At 43.7% G+C, this 13,137-nt stretch overlaps 1 protein-coding gene across 4 annotated transcripts in view; it reads right to left on the bottom strand.

Moving 5' to 3' along the window:
• Window positions 1-3,069: 3,069 nt before the first annotated feature.
• Window positions 3,070-13,137, bottom strand: part of enah (ENAH actin regulator) — a 101,569-nt gene continuing 91,501 nt past the window's right edge. For all 4 annotated transcript variants that reach the window (XM_079290379.1, XM_079290378.1, XM_079290380.1 and 1 more), the window contains 3 exons: window positions 9,096-9,180; window positions 7,892-7,949; window positions 3,070-6,777 (listed from right to left, as the gene is read on the bottom strand). In XM_079290379.1, coding sequence (XP_079146505.1) covers window positions 6,740-6,777; window positions 7,892-7,949; window positions 9,096-9,180 — 181 coding nt within the window. In that variant the 3' untranslated portion in view covers window positions 3,070-6,739. The remainder of the gene's footprint in view (window positions 6,778-7,891; window positions 7,950-9,095; window positions 9,181-13,137) is intronic.

Here is a 13,137-nt window from a genome sequence, read left to right as displayed (position 1 = left end):
ATTGTATGTTTCTGCCGTTAAACTATTATAAAGGTACAATACATCTTCTGGAAGACTTGCCATGCTGTGTTGATCAAACTCTTAATACAGATGTGTTAAATCACTTTGGACCAGTGTTGTAATGGACTGCACATGTGTTGCACTGTGTTCAGATGTGATGCAGTATATATATATATATATATATATATATATATATATCTTTTTTTAAATATATATATATATCTTTTTGAAAAGTAATATATATATGTATATCAACTAAATACATATACATATTTTGTATATATATAGATATATTGTATACATAGATAGAAAAATGTATCATATTGTAGCGTCTCAGTGAAAGTGCACCATCAGCTCAAAGTGATTGCATCAAACATGAAGTTAGAGGCTCTCCGTGTCTCATTACATTCAAAATGCTTGTGGGAGACGTGATTGTTGTGACAGCTGCCACTTACACCCAACGCTCGACAAACACAACACGAGGAAGAAGGCTGATTTTGAAAATTCAAACACTCCAATCCAGTTACAACATCAGCGTCTCTCAGCTTCCTCGTCCTCTCTGCAGCTCGGGGTGATTTCCTGTCACAGCGCAGCTGTTGCCGCAACGGCGCAGGCCTGTCACAGGCGCGCGCAAATCAAACGAAACCTCAAATGAACTTCCGCTGCCCCGCCAGACCTCTCTGTGCCCCGCCCACAGGAAGCGTTAGTGTAAGTGCGGAAGTGTCTGAAACATCCTGCAGTAAGAATATTTGTGGCCACTGCAGTTCTTTGGAGGTGTCAAGCACAAACTTCATGAGATTATTACTAAACTCAGAACTTAAAGTCAGATATGTTGCAGTTAGATTATCTGCTATTCGGTTGCCAGAACCGTAATACAATCAAACAGAGGAATATGCATAACTGTTCATTTATTTTTGGCTAAATATATGCACAACTCCAACTGTACAATGCCAATGCCTTAATTGTCATCATGAAACCAATCAGAATAGTAATATAAACCCTTTAAATCGGGGGTCTCAAACTCCCGGCCCGCCACGTCATTTTATGTGGCCCACGAATCCGCCAAAAAAAAAAAAAATATATATATATATATATATTTTTTTTTAAGTTAGACTTGACAATAAAAATATCCCCATAGTCGAAATTATGAGATAGAAAGTCATAATGATGAGATACTTAAACACAGAAGCAGCTCTTTGGCTGGTTACTGTACATTTGAAATGGAAATGTATTGTGAGAACATTGACGACTACTTTAAACGTTGCTTAAAAACACATGAAATACTTCACGTGGGATTGTGCAAACACACCCTTGAAAGGATTTTAAGCTTTGAACAAAGTTATTGTAATACCTTGTTTGATGTTTGTGTTTGATATTTTCTTTAATAGTTTGAACTTTGATAGAGTAATGTGGGTTTCGTCACCCTAAATTAAAAGGATTTAAGTTATAACAGAAATGTGCTGAAATATATTTTTACATTTATATAACTGCATGTACAATATTTTTACACTTGAATAAACAATAATCAAATGCAGAGAGAGTTATTTAACAATATGTTAGGAGTAGTTACATTTACACAGTCTTACATTTACAACCGGCCCTTTGAGGGCGACCGTGATGCTGATGTGGCCCGGAGTGAAAATGAGTTTGAGACCCCTGCTTTAAATGATAGGAAAGCTGATAAATGTTCTCTATATGGTAATCGGAGCATTAATATAGCATCAAACAACTATTATAAAGATATAGTGGAGTAATGTCTACCTGAGCAGAGTGTGTGTGCTCTAATCAGAGTTTCTCTGTGCCTGGCCTTTTAGTGCATGTTAGTGCACGTGAGCGCGCCCCACTGGCTAGCTAAAGGCCGCCCCTCTGCACTGCTCTCGCCCAGTGGTTACAGATAATAACGGCGTTCTGACCGATGCCGTTGTGGAAGCTTTGGCGCCCACCATCCGGTTGCCCCCCATCAAGTAAACACTGTCAGCACTGTTGCCGTTGTTTGCGCTGTTATCGCCGTTAGCTGAGAGCCTCTGGCTCAGGCGTCGCCATGTTGAGAGCCATGTGGAGGCAATCGATTTATGGGTTTCGCATTGAGCAACCTTTAAAGGTCTAAAACATGCATTATCTAAACACATACCTAACTGGTTGCTCATGAATGTGGGAATAGTAGAGTCATTCGGCAGCCAGTGTTTTTGTTTTTTAAACTGTCTCACAAAAAAACCCTAATTTGTGCTTTCCACATTCCCCTCTATTTTCACAGCCCTCCCCTTTTTCCAACCCTGGTTTCTCTCGCATCATCGCAAGCAGACAAACACAAAAAGAAATCTATTTTGCACAATTTCCCCATGAAAAAGAAAAAGAAAAACAAATGTTGAACAGGTGTGATGCATCCGACTCTAGAAGGGAGGGGTCAGTACAGTGAAAGGACACAGCTTGCAGTGCCGTAGGTTCAAATCTGGGTCTTGAGCCTCCAATTCTGTCCCTCCAGAAGCAGCTTGGCCTCAGCTCACAGACAGAAAGCAGCACAAGAAGAAAGGGCTGCACAGAGACATCATGCACCATCAATCAGAAGAAAAAAAACATGCTCTCATCTTCCTCTTCCTGTCGTCCTCAGCTGAACGGAACGTGAGCCGCCGTCGGGCTGTGAAACAGGCGGCGGGCCTGCTGCGATGACAGATGTGGGCTCACTCAATTCAATACACTTTACAGCCGTAGGTGATCTGGTATGACCAGTGGCTAACGTCCGCACACTTAGACAGATATTGCTGTAGAACTGCTATCACTGAGTCAGTTCACTGACTTAAAGAGGAAGTAAATAATATAGTATGTGGATCAGCTAAGATGTTGTGATGATGTTTGAATTTAATCTGAAAGAAAATTTGATTGGGCTAAAGGCCTTTACACACTGGGGGCAATTCTTTTTGTCAATTAATTCGTACGAAAAAAAATAATGAATAGAAAACAATCATAATGCAACTCTTTTTGAAATCCGGACAAGGAGCTTTTGCACAGCACATAAAAGCATTAACCAATCACGTTCAAGCTTCACGTCATTCTAAAAGAAACAGCTTCTAGTCTTGTATTGCAATTTTTATTTAATTTGCTCAAACAAAAACAATATGTTAGCATGTAAGAAAAGACTAGTTAACATGAGAACAGTATGGTACAATGCAGCTGATCAAAGAATCAGTCTGGGAACCCATCCGTGTGACTCGCTTCAGCCAAACAACACCTGCAAACTCACAACTCTTTCAGAAAACTGGGATTAAAAAGATAAGAGTTTACATCGGCAATCTGACAGCGTGGAGCAGAGGACAAAAAAACAACAAACCAAAAAAACCGGATTTCCAAGTGAAGAAAGCTGATTGGCTGAAACGACACTGTGTGTGCGACGTTTGAATGGCGTCGCAGAACAACTCGGACTCATCTGGAACCCTTGCAGGCCTCGTGTCTCAGAGGCTTGATTGTACTTCTGAGCAGTTAGAAAAGCAAACTCACGACGGTACCCAAATTAATCACTTATGTAGGAAAAAAAAAAAGTTTTTCGGTGGGTGACAGTACCAAGTACCTTTAAATAAACATGACGAAAAAGAAAGAAACAAAAAAAAGCCAAACTAAATAACTGCATGTGATCATAACGACAGACCCTAGATATTATTACTAGTCATCTTTATATGCTCGACATATTAAATGCAACTTCGGAACAAGGCACAAACCACGTAGCTTCACGAAGAGACGAGCGTCCCCCCCCCCCTTCTAAAAGGACCGAGCGCAGTGTCTGACGTCTGTCTCGTGTCACAGATCTCTCCAAACTAAACGACAACAACAAGAAGAACAAGTGAAATGAAAGAAAGGCGACTTTGTTGAGAGCGATTACGTTGAGCAGGAGAAGAGCCGAGTTGAATCCTTTGGTGAGAAAGGCGACATGAGGCTCTGGTGTCAGAGTGTGTCGGATTGCTCTGTTTGTTGTTGTTGTCTTAAAGTGCAAATCGATGCTGTGTAAACACTCTTGGCTGGGTGTTTGGGTGTTTCCAAGTGGACGAGAGGATGACACGACAGTAGAAACAGACCTGACCCTGATCGACCCATGCATTTCTCCCATCACAGCATCTTTTAACACAGCCGATCCAAAGCAGAGGAGAGGAACCGTGGGGGATCCTCGGCTGCGTCTCCTGACCCTAATTTGCAAAGGGGCACTCCGCCCGTTTTCACGGGACAAACTCCTTCTGTGCTCCTGGTGAGGGAATAACCCTGATAATGTCATAGTGATGTCACCGGGGGGCCTCGGCTCTGAGACTATACACATTTTGAACAGAAATCTAGAATTGAACCACGAGTGCGAGTTTTGTCAAAGACAACTATATTTATCAGGCAGGGAGCGTTTCATGTAAAGAAAAGGAGCTGTCATGAATTATGGGAATCGTAGGACTAAAAGCAAATTGGTTCAGCCTTTTGTTGATTCCATTTTGACCATTCTTGTTTTTTAAATAGGCCTATGACAAGTCTCCTGCCTTCATGGATGGGCCATGATAAATCACTGGAGTGCCCCTTTAAATCTGAATTAGACATTAAAAGGTAACGGGGGTGAGAGCACGCTGCATTGCCTCGGGAGTTCTCAATGTGATGCTCGTAACAGTCGAGTTAGCACATTATTCGTAGATGCTAAAACACAACTTGTTTACGAAACCTTGGATTCTTTCGGAGAGTCCCGTGAACCCCACTGTGGATCTGTCCCACCTCCAGATCTCATTACGACAGCCAGCACAGAACTGCAACGTGGGTTCATTTGATCCTTTATGTGACTTCCACAGGTGATCTTGGAGGCAATTGCTACAGTATTTAGAACATCGGTCCCCCAACATTTCCCTCTCAGGTTGATTGTACTTTTTAGTGAAACAAACTCGGCACCGAACTGAAAGAGATGTTGGAAACAAAAAGTGGGTCTAGAGCAAAGTGACAGTCCCTCTTTACCCACGTAAGATCTCAGGGACAGTACAGTCAAAGGATTTATGACATTGGCAGGAGAAAAAGGCAAAGAGAGAGAAAATAAGAAAGATGAAACACACGTCAGTAAGCACGAGAAATATTAAAATGGCACAATCACGTCCTCAAGTGGACACCATCCTTTACACATTTAGCTTGTCCCGTTCACCTTTCAATAACTTTATAAATGCAGTCAAATAATAATAATGAAAGGATTAAAAAAATCTGTTCAGCTATAATGTGGCTAAAGACATAGTATCCTTGGATTTTTGTAGAAAACAAAAAAGCAGAGTACTGTGATTCAGAAACGGCGTTGTCCCATGAAATCCTGTGTTACAGCGTTGCTCTGATATTCTAGTCATGTCTGCCCACGGAGTCACAGAATATCTGCAATAAAGTTGACAAGAGGCGGCGTGGCGGTAACATCGTCTGACGAGGGGCTCCGGAGCGCCAAAAAAATACAAAAGGGGAGAGGCAAGACAGCAAAACAATGTTCGGCTGCGTCGGGACCGGGGGCGGGGTGGGCCTTTAAAAAAGAGATGCTACACTTATTGCTTGTAAGAAAACTTGCGTGATTTCGTGGCAGACTCGTGACCCGTCGCCCGCATGAAGGAAAAAAGGACCAAGACGTTACATGCAGACAAAGCACCCGGATGTGACCAACCAATCCAAAAAACGCACGGGAAGGAAAAGTCCGTTCTGTCCGCGGACCGTCCAGCGCGACGGGCGTTAGCCAATCAGCGCTTCGCGGGAGGAGTTTGGTGGAGAGCTACAGAGAGGCGGCGGCCACGGTACGGACGAAGAGACGATGTCGACGGAGAGCTCGCTCCAGGACGGGGGTTACGCTGGCAGTTATGACTCCGATGAGACGGACAAGAGAGCGTCCCGTTTCAAAAGGTTGGGCTGTAGAGCAACTTGATATGGCCAAAGATCTACACTGAAACAGACATGGTTGATAGATGCTTTTTTTGTTTTTTCTTCTTCTTTTTTCTTCTAAAGAACTTTTTTTTCTCTTCTTTTGTATATATTCAGGTTAAAATAGTATTTGAGGAAGACTAGCTTTACAGTGTCCTGCAGTGGTGGACTTCACCAGAGACTCTCGGTCCCCCATACGCACTCACGTACACACACACGCGCGCACGCATGCATGCATTCACACACGCACGCTACCCCTATGGCATTATGGGAAAAATAAAAGTTATTTCTATTTTCCGTCCCCCGCTGTCTCCAAACTTTGTTCATAAAACGTGCCTTTTTGATAGTAAATCACAAGAGTTCGTATTCTTAGCATCAACGTTCACTTATACGCCGATGGGTTAATACAGTATCATCGAAGAGTTCAGTATTGTGTGGGTGTGTGTGTATGTGTGTTTTTATTATCGGACAAAGAGAGAGAAATCATCTTTGCATAAAAGACATTTGCTTCTCTTTCAGACACTGTCCTGCAGGAAGCGATGCCCTCAGAGGGAGGAGGAGAAGGGGGCGGGGCTTTGTAGGAGGATGGATTGTGTGAGTTACAAGCACCCCCCCCCCCAACCGCAACCCTGTCCGTTGATGTTCCTGTTCGATGCTGCCCCGAATAACTTCCTCACGTCCTCTCTCTCTCTCTCTCTCTCTCTCTCTCTCTCTCTCTCAGTATCGACGTGATTGTTGTCACCGTTTTGTATTGTTTGATTCTATCGTTTGTTGTATTGTCATGTCTTAAAGTCGACTGTGGTCTTCTGTCGGGTCGTACATGTTGTGGAAAGGGAGTTTGAGTCCTCTACGCCGTGCTGGACTTTCCAAGCTCCTCCCTGATTGCTGGGGACACAAATAGGAGATGCATGTGAGAAATGTAAGGTACCAAAACGTTTCAAATTTAGAAACCTGTGAAATCTATAACATAGAGTGCCGCTAGATGACGGTGAATGATACTTCTGTTGTAATTCTTAGTTCTGCTCACTCAGCAGAACCGGAGGAAGCCATGCTGAACTGTCTTAAACCTGCATTCTCTCTACTGACCAGCAGGGGGCGACTCCTCTGGTTGTATAGAAGTCTATGAGAAAATGACTCTACTTCTCTCTTGAATTATTCCCTCAGTAAACATTGTAAACATGAGTTTATGGTCTCAATCTCTAGTTTCAAGTCTTCTTCAACACAGCATGATGTTCATTTGGTACATTATGGTCCATTTAGAGTCACACAGACCATAAAGCAGGGTGTGCTTTAGGGCGGGGCTACCTTGTGATTGACAGGTCGCTGCCACTACCAGAGCCGTATACGGCGTCTCTACGTCACTCCTCCGCAGTCCAAATATGGTAAATATGGTTATTGGTTGCGGAAAAACAGCGACGGTGAAATCGCCGAAATCGAGGCTTCAAAACGGCAGCCCACAAACCAATGGGTGATGTCACCATGACTACGTCCACTTCTTATATACGGTTATTTAGTGAAGGAATATTCTGGTTTCCAACTATTTATTTCCATCATTTTTATTATTCCTATCGTTAAAGTTCCCTTCCAGTAAATAAAAGTACTCTGCTATGATTCATGTTTTGTTTAACATGTTTTGTTTTTGCATTAAAATCTACTTTACTATAATGTTTTAACTTGCTGTACTGTATTTATGCTAATGATAACTCTCGCTCTCTGTATTGTAAGCCAGTAAAGAGTCCCTGTCGACATTTGCATATTAGACGGCGATTGGCTTTCCAATTAGTGACGTACCAGATCCAGATCGCCGGGCTGCGTTTGAATCTCAGATTTTTAGTAGACAGACATCTCCCGCTAAGTATAGCAGTGTGAAAACACCTCTCTGATTGTAGGACCGCTTGTGCCCCCCCCCCCGTGTTCTTGAACCTAGTTTGAAATGTCATATTCAGCAGGATGACTGAAGTGTGTGTGAAAGGAAAGCATGAGTTTCAATGATAAATACCATCGATGAGCTCTTCTTTTAGCTTCGACAGCTCCTTCCTCATCTCATCCAGGATGTCCTAAAAAACAGAAAAGGAACACAACGAAGTCACCTTTCAATACCAACACAACAAATGTCCCCCCGAGAAGAGACTGACTCTACCTTCCACTCCCCTCGTGCAGTCATGTGACATCGAGGCCCTGTTCGCACCTGGCATTTATGTTCGCAAGTGGACAGCTCGAAGTACAAAAATACAAAAAAACAGCCAAAGTACACAGAGTCCTATCGGCTTGAAGCGCCACCAAGTGGAAGAAATCAAGACGATACAGACAGACTGGGTCTAGTCCTTGGCGAGGTCCAGGCAAACCGAATTGCTTAAGATGTTTGGCGCATTCGTTACGCATCTCTGTGGGCTCTTCTTCAGACGTCATGGAGAAAGCCGCCGAACGAGCATCTACTTCCGCGTACCGCAGAGGACTTCAGTTGACTTGGCGGTCCTTCACTGCGGCCCAGGCCGCCTGTGAATGCGGTCCTCAATGCGTCTCGTGTGCATCCACCCCTGTACTTGGAGCAGTCTACTACCGATCACCCAGGACACGCATGTTAATGCCGCTAACACGGAGTGACAGACACACTGCCAACTCCCCCCCCCCCCCCCCCCCAGTCTTCTCCACGAAGCGGCCAACCCCTCGCAGCCAAGACTCGCTTAATGACAGCCGAACTGACAAGAGAGAGTATTTGTGTGTCATGAAGTTTGAGCTGTGCTCTTTTGCCTCCAAATCACAAAGTGAAGGAGGACACAATAGTGACAGCAGGGACAGTAAAGGGTTCGTCTCCCGGCCCGCGCTGCAGTGGCAGATAGGCAGGACTCCGAGAGACTCTGGGCTTATCTAACAGACTCAGACTGAGGTCAGGAGGGAGGAGCCGCCTTATAACTGGACGGGTCACTGCACACATACACGCACGCACCCACGCTGTCATAGTCGCGACCGGCTGCATGATGGGGGAGAAGAAAAACGACCAATGGAAATCCATTGAACTATGCCTGAGATGAAATGACCGTTTTAATAAGCAGGTCATTAGTAAGACCTACGTAGTCATAAATACGCGAAAACAAACACTATCCTGGATTAGACTTACACAGAATGTCATTTTCATATATTTTTAAGCGTCCATTATTATCCAGTGACGCAGCATGAAAACAAGAGCGTTCCAGCTGACCTACCTGTTTCAATCTGTCATAGTCGACAGCTTCTGTCGGCACACCGTTGGCACTTAGGGATCCAGTAGGTGTCGGGGTGGATTTAGGTCTGTGAGGAGAGACCAAGAGAAAGGAAAAGCAGACGGGAACGCCGCGACATTATTGTCATGTACATAGAAATATATACACATTGTGGACTGCAACTCATTTGCGTCTTGACCGATGGAAACCAACAAAGTGTAGCCGGATAGATGTGACTACACTAACGCAAAGAAATGTGATTTCAACATTTTTTTGCTGTAAAACAAAAGTGAAAATCATGATTCATCACACCCGGAGTTAGTTGCTGTAACAACAGATAGCAAAAAAACACAACAAAAAACTGTGGAACTGACTTTTTGTCTTATAGTTTCATATCGTGTGAACAACACACACAAAATGCTGCAAATTAGGAACCAAATCCTGGGCATGCACACTGATTTGGGGAAGACATGCGTGTAAACACACAAAAGCAAACACAAATACAAAGGTCTCAGAGAATATGGGACTTATAAAAGAGAGCATCTCAGTCATGGAGGTCAGGCCTCTCTAGTTAGTGCGACGGTCCCACGCATCCTCTCCCACATATCAAGCAGCTGTCTGTGTTGTATTTATTTCCAATGCTCCGTAAAGAGACTCTCTTTGTTTCTCTTCAACGAATCTTGCGAAGGCGTCTGAGGAAAAGCGATAAGCCGGCAGTTCAGGAAAGACCCTCGTAAGAGACGCAGCGCCACTGAGAGAGGTCCACACTCTGCTGCGAGAGCTCGTCTGGATTTTAAAGAGAGGAAGCGAGACAGGAAAGGAGATGCGAAAAGAAAAAGGAAATGAGCTTGGCGGTGAAGGGTCATTTGGAGCCGCCACGGGTTGGGCAGCACAGCACGGAAGCTCTTTTTAGTTTTCCAGTAGAAAGATGACGCAGGGCTCAGTCACGGCTGCACTACTTTACAGTCCGTTCAACTTTTACTTTCGTCAGACTGGCAACTAATGGAAACACATCCTGGTTTGTTTCAACAGTCTAACAGCAGTTTGGAAAGATGCCATGAACGAATAAAAAAAAATTATTTGCTAACAGTTTAGCCTTTTGTTGCTGTTAGCAGAAGCTAAACTATTAGCATAATTTTCTCTTCTCAGACATCTCTTTGATAAGCCTGCCTTCCTTTTTTTGGAGGGGGGGGGGGGGTTACTTTGCAGTGCAGGCAGTTGTTGCCAATGCTGGAATATTCAGAATGGACGCGCACAACCATTTGTGGAACAGCCAATAGGAACCCCTCTCTCTCTCTCTCGCTCTCGGGATTGGCCAGAGTCTCCCGTCACAAGCTAGATTTTCATAAAGTCAGAAAAACAAGAGCCAAGAGGAGGTGCAGATGTCTAGTTTTCTCTCAGACCTCTGGAACTTTAAATATGCTGAAAAGGTCATAATGGAGTATTCTGAATGGCCCCACCTTTAACGCGAGTGCAAAACAACACACAGCGCTACGACTTCACTCTATAACAAGTCTTAGTGTGCTCAGCTCTCCGTGGGTTACATACTGAAGTTACTTTTAATAAGCTGGACTGGACACACACACACACACACACACACACACACACACACACACACACACACACACACGGCGGGGGCCTTATCTGTGAGCGCCTGCTGCATGGGCTCTGGCTCTACAATGATAATACTGTGCCAAGTCTCCTCTGCACTGGGCGGACACACGTTTTCATGTGTTTGCGCGTACGATAGGGTGGGTGTACAGCAGGGGTCTCTAACTGGCGGACCGCGGTCCGGACCCAGACGCAGTTGCATCCGGACCCAGGACCTAAAATCAATATTTCGGAATCACACATATATTAGGCAGCGAGTTTGTACTTTAACCGGTAGGGTTGCACGATGTATCGATACTAAAAAGGTACCGCAGTACCTGTACGATACGATTTTGCATATTTTTAGTATCGATACTTTATAAAAATAGCGCGCGATCCGAGCGCACTGGCTGCTCCGCTCCCTGTCATGCTGCCTGCAGACATGCAAGGGGGCGGGGCTACCCAGCGCTCACACAGCAACAGGCAGCGCGTGCACTCACAGCGAGTGATCACAGGGGAGACATGCAGGAGCTTTTGCCGACTGTCCTCGGGTTGTTGGAAAACAAGATGCCAGAAGTATCATCTGGAAGTACTTTGGCTACATTGCAGACAGTGAAGGAAAGCCCACTGACATACAGAGACCCGTCTGCGAAACGTGTTTCAAAGCCACAGACCAAGTGAGGCAACACGTCGAACACGGCAAATCACCTTTCAAACAGACACCCTGAACTTTTTAAAGAGTTCAAAGAATGACGGGTCAGCAAATGTGATTATAAACATGAACACCCCCAAGCTCACCAATATACAGCTAACACGAGGAGCCTTAGCCTAGTTTGACAACAAGCCTCTATGATCATGAGGTCACAATGCAGACAAACGTGTGCAAAATGGCTCCATGCTGGTGGAGCCTGAGGGTGGATCTTGAGCTAATTATTTTTATTTTTAGTTGAGGAAAAATAATTATTCCATGAATTAAGATAAAATATGAAGTATTTATGAAGAAAATATCAAACTCACTATGCAAGTAAATGAAGCATTATTTATCCTCCCTCAGACAGATGCCAGCAGAGTCAGCAGCAATCATGGCACCATGTAGTTTTCATTAATATCTTGCTGTATTGGAGAGGTTATCTCACATGACGTTCTCCAAAAAGAGAAACGTGTTCAGAGAGAATATAATTTATAAGCAAGAATGAACAGACTCTTCTATGTTAATTCTTCCCACAGGCAGTGTGTCATATGTTCAGAAACCGTAACTATTGATAAAAGCGGCAAATGAAGCGCACTACGAGGCAAAGCACAACTCCTTTGAACAAACGTACCCTCTCACATCTAAATGAAGACACAGAAAATAAACCTAAGAGCCCAATATGATCAGAATCCTAACGCATGAATTCACTGCCCAACAATGATGTTACCAGAGAGGATAGAGCTGAAACAAGTGTTCATAACCACAGATAAAGTCCATGCTCACTGATTTCTCTTTTTAGATGACAAAAATATGATATTGTTGCTTTTTGATTGACATCACTTCACACCTGAATGAACTGAATTTAAAGCTGCAGGACAACTCTGTGAAATTCATTTTTCTAAAATGAATTACTTTATTTTAAGATGCACATTTTTCAAAAGCTTTCTGTTATGTCAGTTATTCTTTAATCCAGACTGTATCCAGAATATATATATATATATATATATATATATATATATATATATATATATATATATATATATATATATTATTTTTTTTTTCTCAATCTGGACCTTTTGGAATTTTAGTTGAAGACCCCTGGTGTACAGTATGTGATGCACTCATTTGGATTTCCCTGTTTGAAGGAAGTGAAAAAAGAAAAGGTGCGGCAGGCAGAGGAGCATGCAAACACACTTCTAGATCTGATATAAAAAGCAATGACTGGTCTTAGAAAACGCCGCGGGTCATGCTGCACAACAAGTAGAGCTTTCGCCCGCAGGTTGGTACGTCTGGAAAAGAACACAACACGGGATCCAATCCAACGCTTTCATCCAAGCATTTGAAAATGAAAGGCCTTTACACACCAAGTCTGTACGTTTTCGTCCAAAATTGTTGACAAAGAAATACGACCTCACGTTCTATTCTTTTAAACTATTTTTATCGGCTGACGGATTAACACAACGCATTAGAAGAATACGGACTTGTTGTACAAAGGCCTCAACCCCCCCCCCCCCCCTCTCCAACAACACCACGTCCATCACAGCAAACCTCGGTGACAAAGGAGATTGTTTTAGGGATTCCTAAAGGGATTCCTCAAACTCTCTCGGGGGCCTTTTCTCTCTACCTGTTGGAGGAATCGGCTCCCACGGGATTTCTCCATGGAGACTCTCGTCTGTGTGAGCAGCAGAGACACTGACTTTACAAAATGGCAGCTCGGTATCTATCTACACGTGTTTATGTGTCCCCGGCCCGATGAGACAGCTG

This window comes from Melanostigma gelatinosum, assembly GCF_949748355.1.
Source record: "Melanostigma gelatinosum genome assembly, chromosome: 19".
Taxonomy (NCBI): Eukaryota; Metazoa; Chordata; class Actinopteri; order Perciformes; family Zoarcidae; genus Melanostigma; species Melanostigma gelatinosum.
The sequence above is the reverse complement of the archived record's forward strand: the minus strand, read 5'-3'. Positions and strand labels throughout refer to the sequence as shown.